At 38.3% G+C, this 14,485-nt stretch overlaps 1 protein-coding gene across 1 annotated transcript; it reads right to left on the bottom strand.

Annotated features, from left to right (window-relative positions):
- Positions 1–1,617: 1,617 nt before the first annotated feature.
- Positions 1,618–12,043, bottom strand: DCAF13 (DDB1 and CUL4 associated factor 13; the record flags this gene model as incomplete). The annotated part of the gene is made up of 7 exons (XM_010292362.1): positions 1,618–1,782; positions 3,698–3,780; positions 7,794–7,871; positions 8,543–8,698; positions 9,523–9,612; positions 10,414–10,521; positions 11,814–12,043. Coding segments are annotated over 7 exons (910 nt in total), but the record flags the coding sequence as incomplete, so codon positions are not given.
- Between the last annotated feature and the right edge of the window lie 2,442 nt (positions 12,044–14,485).

The raw sequence follows: 14,485 nt of genomic DNA, 5'->3' as shown, positions 1-14,485 counted from the left end.
GGTCAGGCTGACAAGCCTGTAGTTCCCAGTAGGAACTACTGGCTGAAGTAGGCTGAAGAGAGGTGGGTGTCAATCTCTTCTCCCAAGTAGAATTTCCTCTCTTTTTAGGATGAGAGGAAACATCCTCAAGTTGTGCTGGGGGAGGCTTAGATGGGATATTAGGAAAAATTTCACCTATTTTCACAGGGTTGTCAAGCATTGGAACAGGCTGCCCAGGGAAGTGGTTGAGTCACCATCCCTAGAGGTATTTAAAAGACGTGTAGATATGGCACTTAGGGACATGGTTCAGTCATGGACTTGGCAGTGTTAGGTTAATGGTTGGACTTTATGATCTGAAAGGTCTTTTCCAACCTAAATGATTCTATGATTCTGGGGGCTTTAAGTTTGCATATCACCACTTTTTTGAACATTACTATTCCACAGAAAGGAAAATCTATAGAACACAGAAGCTGCTAACTGTATTGTTTAATAATACAAGAATTAAAAAAAAAACCAAAACAAACAAACCCACAAAGGAACTGCAATACCTAATTACATTTAAAACATTATTGCAAGTCAGGAGGAAAATGAAAACTACCTGTAGATTAGTTATAAAGAAAAATGTAAACAGCCCCTTCTCAATCTTTAATGCAGTACATGAGCATACAAACAGTTACACTGAATAATGCATACATAATCGCATCAATCAATAATAAAAATATACTCCTCCCCCAATCAATATTTCAACATTTCCACCCCCCAAACCACCTAGAACTTCACCTAGCAGCAACTTCTTTGGTGGCCAAGGCTGGGGAGAGGAAGGCAACTAGAAGTAAAACAAAGTTAAGAACAAAGAAAAAGGCGGAAGGATTGACAACAGAGAATAATGAAGGTAGGTTTATAAAGAACAAATTATACCAGACAGATCTGATAACTTGCTTCAATTTTCATCAAACTGAAAAATAAATAATAATAGAAACACAGTAGATCCAATCTGAGATTCAGGAAAATATTTAATACATTGCCTTATGAAATCTTACATGAAAAACTAATTCAAAGTGAGTTGTATTCAAAGCATTGTCACATGAATCAAAACCTTGTTAACAAAATATGAACAAAACATAATAAGCATACTGAAACAGATCCCAAAAGTGTCCCAAACTGATCCATACAACAATGCTTTTCATGTAACGTCTTTAGCAATCATCCATAACAGGATGAAGACAGTCGTAGAAAACCAAATGCCACAGTGTTCTAAGACACTGCAAACACCACAAAAAAAGTGGTGACAGATACAGTACGAAGTGACCTAAAAACATTAAAGATACGTACAGAGGGAAATAAGATGGGATGCATCTTGGTAAAATACAAACGAATACAAGCAAGAACAATAATCCACTTTTTATCTAAAACTGCATAAGTACTGCTATTCATCAAGTAGAAATTCAACTCTAAGATCTCCAGAATTATCTGTCAACTACATGACCTGTCAATCTCAGGTTATACAGAGTAAGATTTCAATATTCACAGGAAGTGAATGCCCCAGTGAAGATGTTAATGAATGAATTAAGAATTTTGAGGACTAGGGAGGGAGGTCACTGGAATGAATGATAGCAAGAAAGGTGTAAAATCACTCACCTGCTGTGACCTTTGTCTACAGGAAAAATGCGGACAGACTTATCAAAGCTGGCAGAGACAAATTCTTTCCCAGTGGGTGAATAATCCACATCAAGAACAGCAGACACGTGATCCATATGCACCATCACAGGTGATTCAAGAAAGCGCATATCAAAAGTATATAAGCTTTAAAATAAACACACCAACAGCTTAATATCTTAACTCCTAAGTAAATGGTGCATTTTTGCTGAACAGTTACTTTTAAACCTCATTTAAGGATACATCCATATTGCAGAAGGGACTCTTTAGAACTGCTCATATCATGTGAAAAGAAAGAATGATGCATTGTTTAGGGCTTGAGGCTTTAGTTATTGGACCAGACCTAAGTTTCTTGCTTACTGTCTAAGAACAGATAGCCTCCACTATTCCCTTCATTATCTATTCATGGAGTCACTGACCAAATGTATTTCTCCAGCCACCACACTGTCCTCCTCTACTCCATCTTCAGATATAAGTACATAACCTGAACTTGGACAAGCATCTCTGAATCATTACAGCAAGCCTACCAACTCTGCAAGGTTTCTAGGTATCCCCATATTGTGAACTCCTAGTAATTGAGAGTCTACTGTGAAGTTCCCATTTGGTTGGTGCCCTTTCCTACTGCCTAATTGTCTTTAGACCAGACAATGTAGGAATCCAAGGAATGCTTGGTCCTTCAATACATAGAGATACTAGACCAGCAGAGCACACTATCTGTAGAAAAGCATTACATTAAAAATGCACACACAGCTGGTGGCCCACAGCTGGTTTGGTCTTCAGGACTTGAAAGCTCAGGTGAGGTCTACCGGTACTCCCTTTGAATAAACAAGCCCATGGATGCACAGCAAGGCATAATAACAGAGTAGATCATTAATTTGCCTGGTACCAATACGCAAAGGTGCATTTAATAAAACCTGCACTACTATATTAAAATTATATTGTAATTTAGCAGGTTTCTCACTCTCCTTGCTGCACATGAATGCATAACTGGAATTAATTCAATGTCTCTTATTCAATAGTTTACTGGCAAATATTGCTTTTTCCTTCCAAATTCCCCAAGAAAAAGTATGCTAGCATTATATTCAAAACCACTAATCCATATAACCAGCTAACACTTGCATGCGTGTTGTTGATGTATGCACTTGTCATTGCACTTATACTAACTGCTTTAGTTTGCAAGAGGACAGTTGCCCCTGACAGTAACAGCTACCATTTTTAGTTTAGCAAGGGAATTAAAAAAACAACAAAACAAAACAAACCCAACAAACTTACAAATGCATAAACAAATAGATTAGGTAGCCTGGTAGCCTTACCATACCATAACCAAAATAGGTGAAAAGCAGTACATTAGATACAACACCCACTTTCAAGGTCTGGGCTAGATTCCATTTCCTTGGAAAAACAGCCTTGAGATAAGTGATAAAATTCCTCTGTTCTATAAGAAAATGGTGATCTATTGTTAGATCACTGACTTCCTGGACAAAAAGGATATGGAGCACATTTTGCAGCAGCCTAGTTTTGAAGAGACATCTTTTTCGAGATCACATTAGCTATTCACATAAATAGTATTGTTCAAAGGTTAAAAAACTGCTCTGAGACATCGAAAGGATAAGTATTGCAGTCTCTAGAACTGTTTCACAAGAGATTTCTTTTTTTTTTTTAAAGAAATGTTCCCATCAAAACAACTGATCAGTACAATATATCAAGCTTCACAAGAGCTGGCATAAAAATAAACACTTATATTGCCTCAGACTGGACCAACAGCACTTATTTTCCAGGTCCCGTTGCAAGTTACACTGGCATTGCTTCAGCTACATTTTTTCTAAGTTACACTGCTTTCCGCCCTCAGGTACTGAAATACAGAGAAAGAGGCAGTCTACTATCAATTCATTTTTTTAAAAAAATCAGTGAGCCTGTAATTCTCTAGGTTATTACTTAAGTGATTGAATTTTAGAGCTTAAGGAGTTTTTAAAATATTTATTTTAGCATGATGGTAAATCACCAAGATACAGATTAAAAACATAACATGATCAGGATTATCAAAAAGCAAGGTGACACTTACTTGTAATCTTCATTTGCTGCAGTAAAAACAAAAGCTTCCATGGGGTTCCAACACAGTGTATTTGTCCTCATGTTCAAGATAACCTGGAAAGCATTTATACATTGCTACCTTGTTATAGGCAGTAAAATACTCCCTCTAGTTCAAAACTTCCTGTAGCACTGGAGACAAGCACTTTCTAGATACAGAGTTATGGCAGAGGAATAGTGACATGACAGAATGTTGCCTTAGCAATGTTAGAATTGGAACTCGAGAACTTCCTGTCCCCCATCATATGCTCACTGCCTTATGCGATGCTGCAATTAAATTTTCTTCTCTAAATCATCTTAGAAGCAAATTCTTCTAAGTGGTCATTTAACATGTAAACATGATAGCAGTCAACACGTACACCCGGAACTTCTGAAAAATTTCACTTCTCCATCATATTTACAGGAACCTTTAGTTAAGTAATCCATAAACACGCCTATATAAATGGTTATTTCAAGGGATATTGTCATTAACTGACGCTGTGAACCAGCACGTGCAAAGCGATTATAACATTTTGATGTTCTCCCAGTTATTACTATCCCTACATTATTTTACCTCTGAAATTGCAGCTCATGAATTCTCCAGGACAGTTGCCATTTCTTGTTGAAGTGCCAAGCAATGTGTGTAGAAGTTACTGTGTTGTAATCTACTCGCCACTGTCACTGTACTAGCAGTGAATCATTTGCTACACATTCATAAGCTTTGCTCGCTGCTAGTAAGCAGATGGCTACAAAGAGGCCAGTTTGCCTTGAAGTGGGAGGAAGGCAGCTGATGACAGTCTAATTAAGACCCTTCCACATTGCTAGGAGTGGATTAGCCAAGAGGTATTAAGAAGCTGCATGTCAGATGCCCCCACCTTGGGGGATAGCTGTGGCATAAACAGCTGGGCCCCTGTGGGAGAAGGGGAGGCAGGGAGGAGGTTATCTGACACCCGTATGACACAACAGCTTTGGCTTCTGCTGAGTCTTGGAGGAGTTTTCAACTATTCTATTTAAAAATTAATCCCATACAGTATGCCTGACGCAAAGTAGTTGTATAATTACAGAGCAACTTGTTAATAAGTTGAACAATTCTAAACAGGATTTTCCACAATGCTTCAGGCCAGCCATAATCCTACTTGAAAATCCTGAAATTTGGGTGTTTAATGCTAAGGTACTCCAAACTCATTTTTGTTCTCAGCTTACTATACAAAACTTTATAAATTTACATACGTATAACAAAATGTAGTTGTACAATTATAACTTGTAAAACAATGAACACAATCTCAAAGCAAGTTAATAGTGACAACTTCTACTGAACCACCACCCCAAAAAAAAGGATTGTGATTTTATGAGTGTGTGCATATTCTCATGATTCTCACTCTCCCTAAGTCCTCATTTCCTAGGTGACATTATCCTGTTCAGTATGAAGTCTATGCTGCAAAATACTGCTCATTTTCAGAAATTGCATGCATCCAGAATCGAATATAATCATCAGATGTCTAAAGTGATCTCTACTTCAAAAAGTGACTTTACTGAGAGGATAGGCCACTGAAAGGTCCTATGTTTACCGTAATGTGACAACAAGACTTTGTTCAGATTTCAGTACTGTCCTTCTAATTATAAACCCTGCACATATCTGGGAAGCTAATAATCAAGGAGGGTTCTTTACTCTTCCCTGTCCAAGTTTTTCAGCCACCGTCAAATGAGTACACTGGCACAGATTGCCCAGAGAGGTGGTAGATGCCCCATCCCTGGAAACATTCCAGGACAGGTTGGACGGGGATCTGAGCAACCTGGTGTAGTTGGAGATGCCCCTGCTCATTGCAGGGGGGCTGGACTAGATGACCTTTAAAGGTCCCTTCCAACCCAAACTATTCTATGACTGTATGTGTAATAAATATTTTAAATCACGCCACAAAGTAACTCTAATATTGCTGAAAAATCCAGCTCTTTTTCAAAAGGGGACAGGTTTGGTCAAAGTCCATGCTCCACATATTGCTCCATTATTTTTTTACCCAAACTTACAAGTGTTCAGTTTATTTCAGCAGTGGCATTTGAATTAAAATAATGCCTAAGAAAAGGATCGTCTGCACAGTTCTAGCATTATATTCAGTAACAACTATACAAGGCAACCTGGGCTGGAAGTGATTTAGGTTGCCATAAATACATTAACAATGGCATTTCAGAACTATCTAAACCTGCAGCAGAGCCATCTTCTGACACTATTTTTTAATCAACTGTACATAGACTTAGTCATTTCATAAGAAAAAAATCCTTATTAAGACGAGTCAAATTTGTGAACCTCGCTATCTTGGTTTATTTATTTTAACTGTGAGCACTTGCTTACAAAGAGCATCAGCCTGGAGATTTTGAGATTACTTGAACACAAAACAGGGTCGCCCAAATAATTAATCTGTCCTCCTTTACTATCTAGAAGGTATTTGGTTGAGGTGAACAGTTAAGAATGTTCCTCTTGTCATTCAACAGGAGTGCTTCCCTTCATCTTTTCCCAGCTTTTCTAGGCTAGTCCTTATTTTGCACTTCTGCAGCACCTCACCATCTTATCTGTCCCTCTTTGAAACTTAAGACTTCAAAACTCATAGACAGGACAAATGGCCAAGAGAACTACTGCTTCAGGATGCAGAAAGTTGTATTCCTGTTTCCATTAAGGAAAGGACTCCCACTGAGTTGCAAAGGCAGAGCAGTGTGTAAGCTGCTTTGCTGATCAAACCCCAGGAACATAGCAGTGCTAGAAGTCAATGACCATACATAGGTATGGTACCTCTAATAAGCAGCAGCCTTCTCTTGGGAGTTACAGAGCTCTTAGCTCTTGATGCAGAAATGGACATTCAACCTGCCTCTCACAGGAGAATCATTCCTATCCCAGCAAGAAACCCAGAAGCTACTATATCCACAGATGCACGGAAGTATTCATCAGCATTTTACTCCTATAGCAGGATATGCACCTAAGCATGCTGCTTTCTACATGAGATACACACATATATATGTGCACACATGTGTACATACGCACATGTATGCATACTTTTATATATTTAGCATATATACATATGTAAAATTCTGTTAGACTCAAACCTAATTCACAAAGGCTCCAACTACATCCTTTTAACTTGTAACTACAGACCTACAGCATTGTCTGTGTTCATTTTGACATTCAGGTCTCCAGCTGGCATCGCTGACAATTTTTAGAATCTGTGTCTCAGTGGCCCAAGTGAAACTTCATTAAAAATTGTTGGGGCACAGGGAGAGAAAGAAATACTGTTATGCCAACAACATTCCTATTTTATAACTAAGTTAAGTACCGTTCCAGTGTGTATCAGACCACTGTCATTGCAGACAGTACATAATATCCCAGAAGGATACTGAGTGTATATTCACAAGCCAGAATATTGTATTTCAGGAAGAAAACTGTTAAGATAGTCCTGGGACTCAAAACTACTCACCTTGATCGAGGTTAGTATGCATGTATGAATTACTTGCTTCTTGTTTTAAATACATACATTCTCTTAAAGATAAGTAAGAATTTCCATGTCATTGGTAAATTCCACATATAAATACAATTTTGATTCTACTGCAAAGGATTTCTGAATGCTTATACTAGGTGTGTAGAGGAGGGTTTATCTCCACGCAAAAGAAAAACACCTTTTAAAATGCAGAGCAAGGCTCTCCAATGGTGGAAAGGAAATGCCTTAGAAGTTACCTTGTTTCCTTCTGGCAAGGAGGAAAAACCAACCAAACAAACAAACAAAAAATCACACATACACAGAGCGAATGCAATATAGGAACATGAATTTCTTATTGTGAAATTGCTGTCAGGTCAGACACTTTAGCAAGAATTACAACAGAGTGAGCATGACAGCCCATTTGAATGCAGAAAAGGGCTCTTCTAACTCTGCATGGTTTAAATCCCAACAGTAATTCAAACTTAGTTAAAAGACTCAAAATTAGAGACAATGAAAACTCAGTGAACTCAGAGTTCAGAGCTTCCCTTTCTCTACCATCATCAACAGACTATTTACTTAATCAGTATGATTATTAGTGCCATAAGCTTCTGTTAAAAAAAAAAAGATTACCTTTTTTAATGGAGTTGATTTTCTCATGTCATACAGCACAATATTTCTGTCAGAAGCACAGCTTCCCAAAAGGTATGTCTAAAGAAACCAAAATGAGTATGGTGAAACAGTCAGCAGTTTACATTAGATACCTAAGCTATTTCACAAAGCTGGTAGTCAAATAGTACCTTTTTCAATCAAGGAAATACATTCATCATTCCTTCTGTGCAACTAATTATTCAGCACAAACATTTTAAATAGCTTTCCCCACTAAGATTCAGAATCCACAGAGTCTTCTCTACTTCACAAGTAACAAGCATTCCTCATAAACACTTCATCTATGAACACAGCCCATCCGAGAGGTATATAGTAGAAGATCAAATGCAATTGTTTTGCCATGGAAAGGGGGAGAAGTCTTGGTCACGGGAGTACTGGAACAGATGAGAGCTCCACAGCCTCCACATAACCACTACATTATATGATTGAGGTACAGGATATATATTGCTGTGGGCAGAACGGAGACCACCCTACTTTTCTTTCTCCTCCCTGCCACTAACAGAGACAAAAGATTAAAAGATGAAAATATATGGTACTACATTCCAAAGCAATATAGCCATAAAAATATATGTACACAACTCCCTAAGTATTATGTTAAAACACATATCAAAATCTAAATTTGGAAAAAGCTGTTAAAGATGGTGTTAATAAGAGTTTAGATCTTATACCAATCAAGCAAAAACTTTATTTCCGATACATAACAGAAACATTACCTCAACGGGGTTAAATTTTACACTGCTTATGCTATCAAAACCCCATGTCAGAGAACACATGGGACTTGTCCTTTGCTCATCCCAAATGTCCACTTGATGGCCACAGGTGGCAAAAACAGCTTCCTTCCAGTGGTGATCAATTCCTGTATACACTGTCTTTAAAAGAAAAAAACCACACACACACATAACAAATTTACAAAACCAACTGTATACATAAATATGCAAGTATGTTCTGTTATCAAAAAGATCAACAAATCATCACATATTGAGTCTGTCATACTTTTATTCATTTACATTACTGAAAACCAAGTCACCACTGCTACCAGAAACTGTCTTGTCAGATGTACCCTTACACAGTAGACTAGCTTTCTGTGTACTCACATTTCTTGTTAATTTACAATGGAGCCAACATTAGAAGCCCATTTACAAAGTCCTGGCTGACTTCAAAGGAAACGGAAGTTTTAAGGGTACAACTACAAATTTTCAGTGGGGACCTGAACAGATTCCATAGACATTACAATAATTAAAGAGTTTCAAACTATTAAATTGAAAATGCTGAAGTACGTATTTTTAGTCTGCTTTTGTCAAAAAGAAAGACTTAAAGTCAAAATTTTGTATTTAATGTCTGTGAGGTATTGGCATGAAAAGAAAGTTATTTAATGCAGACTAAGCACTGACAACACACAATTGAAAAGAAAGAGACTACAGAAAGGTCTGATCAGTTCACAAGAAAGGGACAGATCTAAGCAGTCTCTGATGGTATTTGAGATATTTCTTTCTGGTTACATGTTAAATAAGTATAATAAAAACTTGAAGATACTTTAAAAGTGCCATTATCAAATTTGATGCCATCACCTTACAACTCATTCTGATAACAGGTGATATCACACCATTTCTCTCTCCTCCAAGATCTAGATAAGAATTTGTTCAAACTTAATTCAAAAGAAGAGATGTGGGAAAATGAAAACTTAGATTACTACCTTTCCAAGAATTGTATGAATAGGTTCTTCTTCTTCTCCATTTTCCGGGCTCTCCATTTTCCACTGCTTCACAGTTTTGTCATCACCAACCTGGAAATATTGGAGAAAGCATGTACAGTTTTACATAAATATATTCTGTTTATTTTACTAGATGTGCTTTGCAATTAAATACAGGCAGCCTTTCAAAAAGAGAACAATCCATGGCATACACAGAAGTAAAGTGCGCTCTCTACACAATTTTTTGCTATGACTTCCCCTATATCCTAACTACTAACCTCATAACCTGATTTGTACTTCAGAAAAGCTAAATATATAGTAGTGAAAATAGCTCTTCTATGCTGAGCTCAAAAGAAGCAAAACCTCAGGACACACTGCTCTTCAAAACCAATTCTTTTTATTTTATCATCTTAGAATTGTTTTAATGCAAACAGGAAGACATACTATTTCCAGGTGGTTTACAGGCAACTGAATCAGTTGTGGTTGATATAAGTTAATAAAGTTTAATTAACATGGAATGATGTTGACTTAATCGGCTTACCTTTAATCACAGGATATGCAAATGGATACTTTCAAAGCGTTTGTATGTTTTTCAATGATCATCATCTATCTACTACTTTAATGAAAACTAATTTACTCAAGTTTTAATTACCTAACCATCTGTTAGCAATTTATTGGGTTTTATCCCCTCCATAGTCTTGAATAACATCTGTATCACAGCATCAAAAAAATTTCATCAGAAATAGAACTGTCAGGTTCACTGACAAGTTTAATGAATGTGTTCATACGATATTCAAATATTGTATGGCAGAGAGTAAGTTGCTCACTGGAAAACAGATGGTGAACAGGCACTCTGTACTGCTACGTTGCACTAAGAAGACACATTATACTTACAGTAAAGAACGATGTACCACAGAAACGAGCACACATGCCTCGAACAAAGCCTTCATGGGCTTGTATAGTGCGAATACACTGCCGTTTGGTCAAGTTCCAGATTTTAACCTGTTAAAAACAGAGAAGTATTCTGTTGTTGTTTATGTTTTCTACAGCCCACAAATGCAGTTCATAATTCAACAGATGTTGTAACAAAATGGCATAGCTGGCTTGAACACCGGCCAGGTTTTATAATGTTAAAACTACTTAATTATTCCCTTCTTGAAAAAACATTTTAAAAGTGCAGCTCTTTCCTTCTTACCCCTTCCCCCCATCCAGGCTGTATACTTACCATATTTTTACTTTCCCCTATTTTTTGAACTATAATTCTTGCTAAAAGACAGCAGCAGTGATAATTTTAGAAAAAAATACCCCTCTAAAGAGAAAAGCACAAGGAAATAGCCTCTGGAACCAACTGAATGTTTTCAGTCCAGCTGCTGTCCCACATTTTATACAGACTTCTACCTCTCACAGAGGTTTTTGTTTCAAAGCCCATTTAAAATTGGGCCCACTTAAAAAACAAGGAAATGGAGACCAGTCTTTATATTTGAATGTATTTATAGTATCCAGTACTTTACTCACTCTATCAGTGGATAAGAAATCTGGCCAATGTTTCATATAAACTTATTCCCCTCCTCTCCGAAAAGGTTCATCTCCCTTACATTACTGCATGACATATACACCTTCTATAAAAAGCAGAAAGCAACCAGCTACCCAGGAGACACCTTTAAAATATACAAATGAACAACGTAAGGGTGAGAGAGGACAGAAGGCAGAAAAGACAGGAAATTTTTTTCTGCAACTGACTCTAATTAAAGTGTCCTTGCTTGCTATTTGTAATATTTATGTAAAATAATGAAACAAATACAGAGTTAGCATTTGTTAGGCAATATGCTAAATTATTATTACACAAAGTTTTCGGTTGTGTGCCCATTCCCCCTAGCTCATCTGACTTCATGTAATTTTTATCTGCAGCACTTCAATTTCTTCAAGGGGAGGAGGAGGTTCACACGGGCATCAAACAGCAATCACTCTGGACTGTAAATATTAATATTCACTGCTCCATCCTGAGGCACTGAATATCACACACTCTGCTCACAGCTGAAAGCTGCTGCCTTAAGATTTTTGAAACCCTTTGTGTGCTGGGAGGTTACAACCTGCAGTTTGAGAAACACTGCCCACCCTTCTGAGAGAAGATAGGGTATCATGCTGAACAAAGACACAAAAGAAAGGTAAGCAAGGCACATTTAAAACCAAACCAAACCAAACCAAACCAAAAAAAAAAACAACACAAGAGAGGAAGAAAAAGAAAAGAAGGAAGAAAGGTACCTTCTTTGTTGTGGTTTGTAACTGCAGCTTACCTCTCCATCACAAGCTCCAGACAGCACTGTAGACAAACTCTTTGGATGTTTGGCCATGCAATTAACTCCATCTCTGTGGCCATCAAGTGAGCTAAGAAAGGGTTTTGCAAACACGCGTTCTAGCTTTGTTGCATTCAGAGCTCTTATGTACTCTCGTGGAACCTCAAATGGATGCAATGCAGGGTCATAGTTTCTCGGAACTGCAATAAGAGTAACACAGACATTAGAGACTCATGTTCAAGCTAAGCTGAATTCAGCAGCTTTCTCTTTCATTTTCCTGCCATGGGAGAATTTTCGGTAATGCCAAGATTTTTGTTGTTCCTACTGTTTTGAAATTGATCCATGGGATCATTAGTATGCTCACTTAACAAGCTCGAAGTTAATAGAGTCTGAAATAACTCTGAAATTATTTTATGCCCTTTTCAAGGGTGCACTGCTCAACCAATGCAGATATGAATGTACACAACAAACAGGAAGTTGCAGACATCTTCCAACCATTATTTAAAAAAAACCCCAAACCACCACAAAGCAAAAAAAAAAAAAAAAACCACCAACCAAACCAACAAAACAACCCCAAACCCCACAACACCAATCTCCTACCACTAAACTCTAACAAAGACAGAAAGGACATGGTTACATGGACATGCACAAAGAGAGGCAACCTAGCTCACTTCATGTTTAGACAGCTGCAAGCCAGCCCTGACTCAGAAACAAGACTCATCAGTTTCATTAGCTTGGTCCTCCACTAGCATGATCTGATTTCCCAACAGGAATGCTCAAGCTTCAAGCAAGGGTCCCTCTGCATCCACCTGCATAGATACACCTGTGCTGGTTGTGGCTGGGACAGAGTTAATTTTATTCACAGCAGCTACTATGGGGCTGTGTTTTGGATTTCTCCAGGAGACAGTATGGATAATACAGGGATGTTTTCGTTACAGTTGAGCAGTGCTTACACAAAGTCAAGGTCTTTTCTGCTTCTCACACCACCCCATCAGCAAGCAGGTTGGGGGTGCACAGGAACCTGGGAGGGGACACAGCCAGGACAGCTGACCCAGGCTGGCCAAAGGGATATTCCTTCCCATATGACATCATGCTCAGGATATAAAGCTGGGGGCAGAAGGAAGGGGGCACACATGTTCAGAGTTATGGCATCTGTCTTCCCAAGCAACTGTTACGTGATGAAGCCCTGCTTTCCTGGAGATGGCTGGGAAGTGCTGAATGAATTACGTGTTTTGCTTTGCTTGCGTATGCGGCTTTTGCTTTCCCTATTAAACTGTCTTTACCTCAACCCATGAGTTTTCTCCCTTTTATGCTTCCAATTCTCTCTCCCATGCCACCATGGGGGAGTGAGCGAGTGGCTGTGTGGTGCTGAGTTGCTGGCTGGGTTTAAACCACAACAATATCGTACAATAAATTGAGAAAGACAGTGGATATGGACCCTGTGCTGCTGTGTTTTGTCTCATTCATTCAGTTTTCATGCAAAAAGGTTGAAAAGTCAGTAGAGCAACTGACACTAGATCACTCATTAAGAATTGATAACTAGGTCAGCCTGCTGGTTTTCAAAGACTATTCAATGCATATCACCTTCTAAAGTCATTGATGAAATAGAGTTGGGTCTGACTCTGTAATGACAGAGAATTTGATTTAACAGTTTACACATAAATCACACTTAGAAAATTAAGATGTATTCAGCCACTGTCCCAGTGGGTAACTTCAATAACATTTTTCCATGTTATAAGTATGTTACCACAATTAAACACCTAAAGAATGCTAGTTATAGTGCTACTTCACACAACATAGCCACCTACTTCCAATTCAACCAAATAATGAAGTACATGCAATTTAAAATACTATAGGTGTACTGTGCTGCTCAAAATTGTTTGGTTTAGTGCATCTAAGACACCCAGAATTTTATTCCTGCTCTTTCCGACAAAGGGTAGACATTTTACAAACTTAATTTCTGACGCTAGGTAAAAACTAAACCTCATTTCTATCATGTTACAGAGGTGAAATTGCACGACTGTAAGATCAGTTTTCCAGAGAATGAGCAGAGCAGAAGAGAAGGCTCTGGGGAGACCTTACTGCAACCTTTCAGTACTTAAAGGAGGCTTATAAGAAAGATGAGGACAGACTTTTTAGCAAGGCCTGTAGCCATAGGACATGAGGTAATGGTTTTAAACTAAAAGAGGGCAGACTTAGACTAGATAGAAGAAAGAAGTTTTTCACCATGAGCGTGGTGAAACCCTGGCACAGGTTGCCCAGAGAGGTGGTAGATGCCTCACCCCTGGAAACATCCCAAGTCAGGTTGGACGGGGCTCTGAGCAACCTGCTCTAGTTGAAGATGTCCCTGCTCATTGCAGGGGGAGGGGACTAGATGAGCTTTAAAGGTCCCTTACGACCCAAACAATTCTGTGATTCTCTAAACAGAGCATGGAAAGTCATATTCTTGTCTACCAGGCTACAGCTGCATCTAAAAACAATGTGTAAAATCTACACGATTTTTGCCCCTTTTAATAAGGAACATGCAAGAAGTGGGATGAGTTGTACTAGGAAAGAAACACTAGCAAGTGCAAAAGGTGACTAAGAGTAACCTAGATAATACTCAGCGCAATCTCGGCGTGACTGAAATGAACGGTGGCAACCCCCCCCAGCTCCCCACTCCGCCTCCAACG

Source organism: Phaethon lepturus, unplaced genomic scaffold, assembly GCF_000687285.1.
Source record: "Phaethon lepturus isolate BGI_N335 unplaced genomic scaffold, ASM68728v1 scaffold30838, whole genome shotgun sequence".
In the NCBI taxonomy this organism is placed as follows: domain Eukaryota; kingdom Metazoa; phylum Chordata; class Aves; order Phaethontiformes; family Phaethontidae; genus Phaethon; species Phaethon lepturus.
Note: the sequence above shows the minus strand (reverse complement) of the source record. Positions and strands in the feature narration are given on the sequence as shown.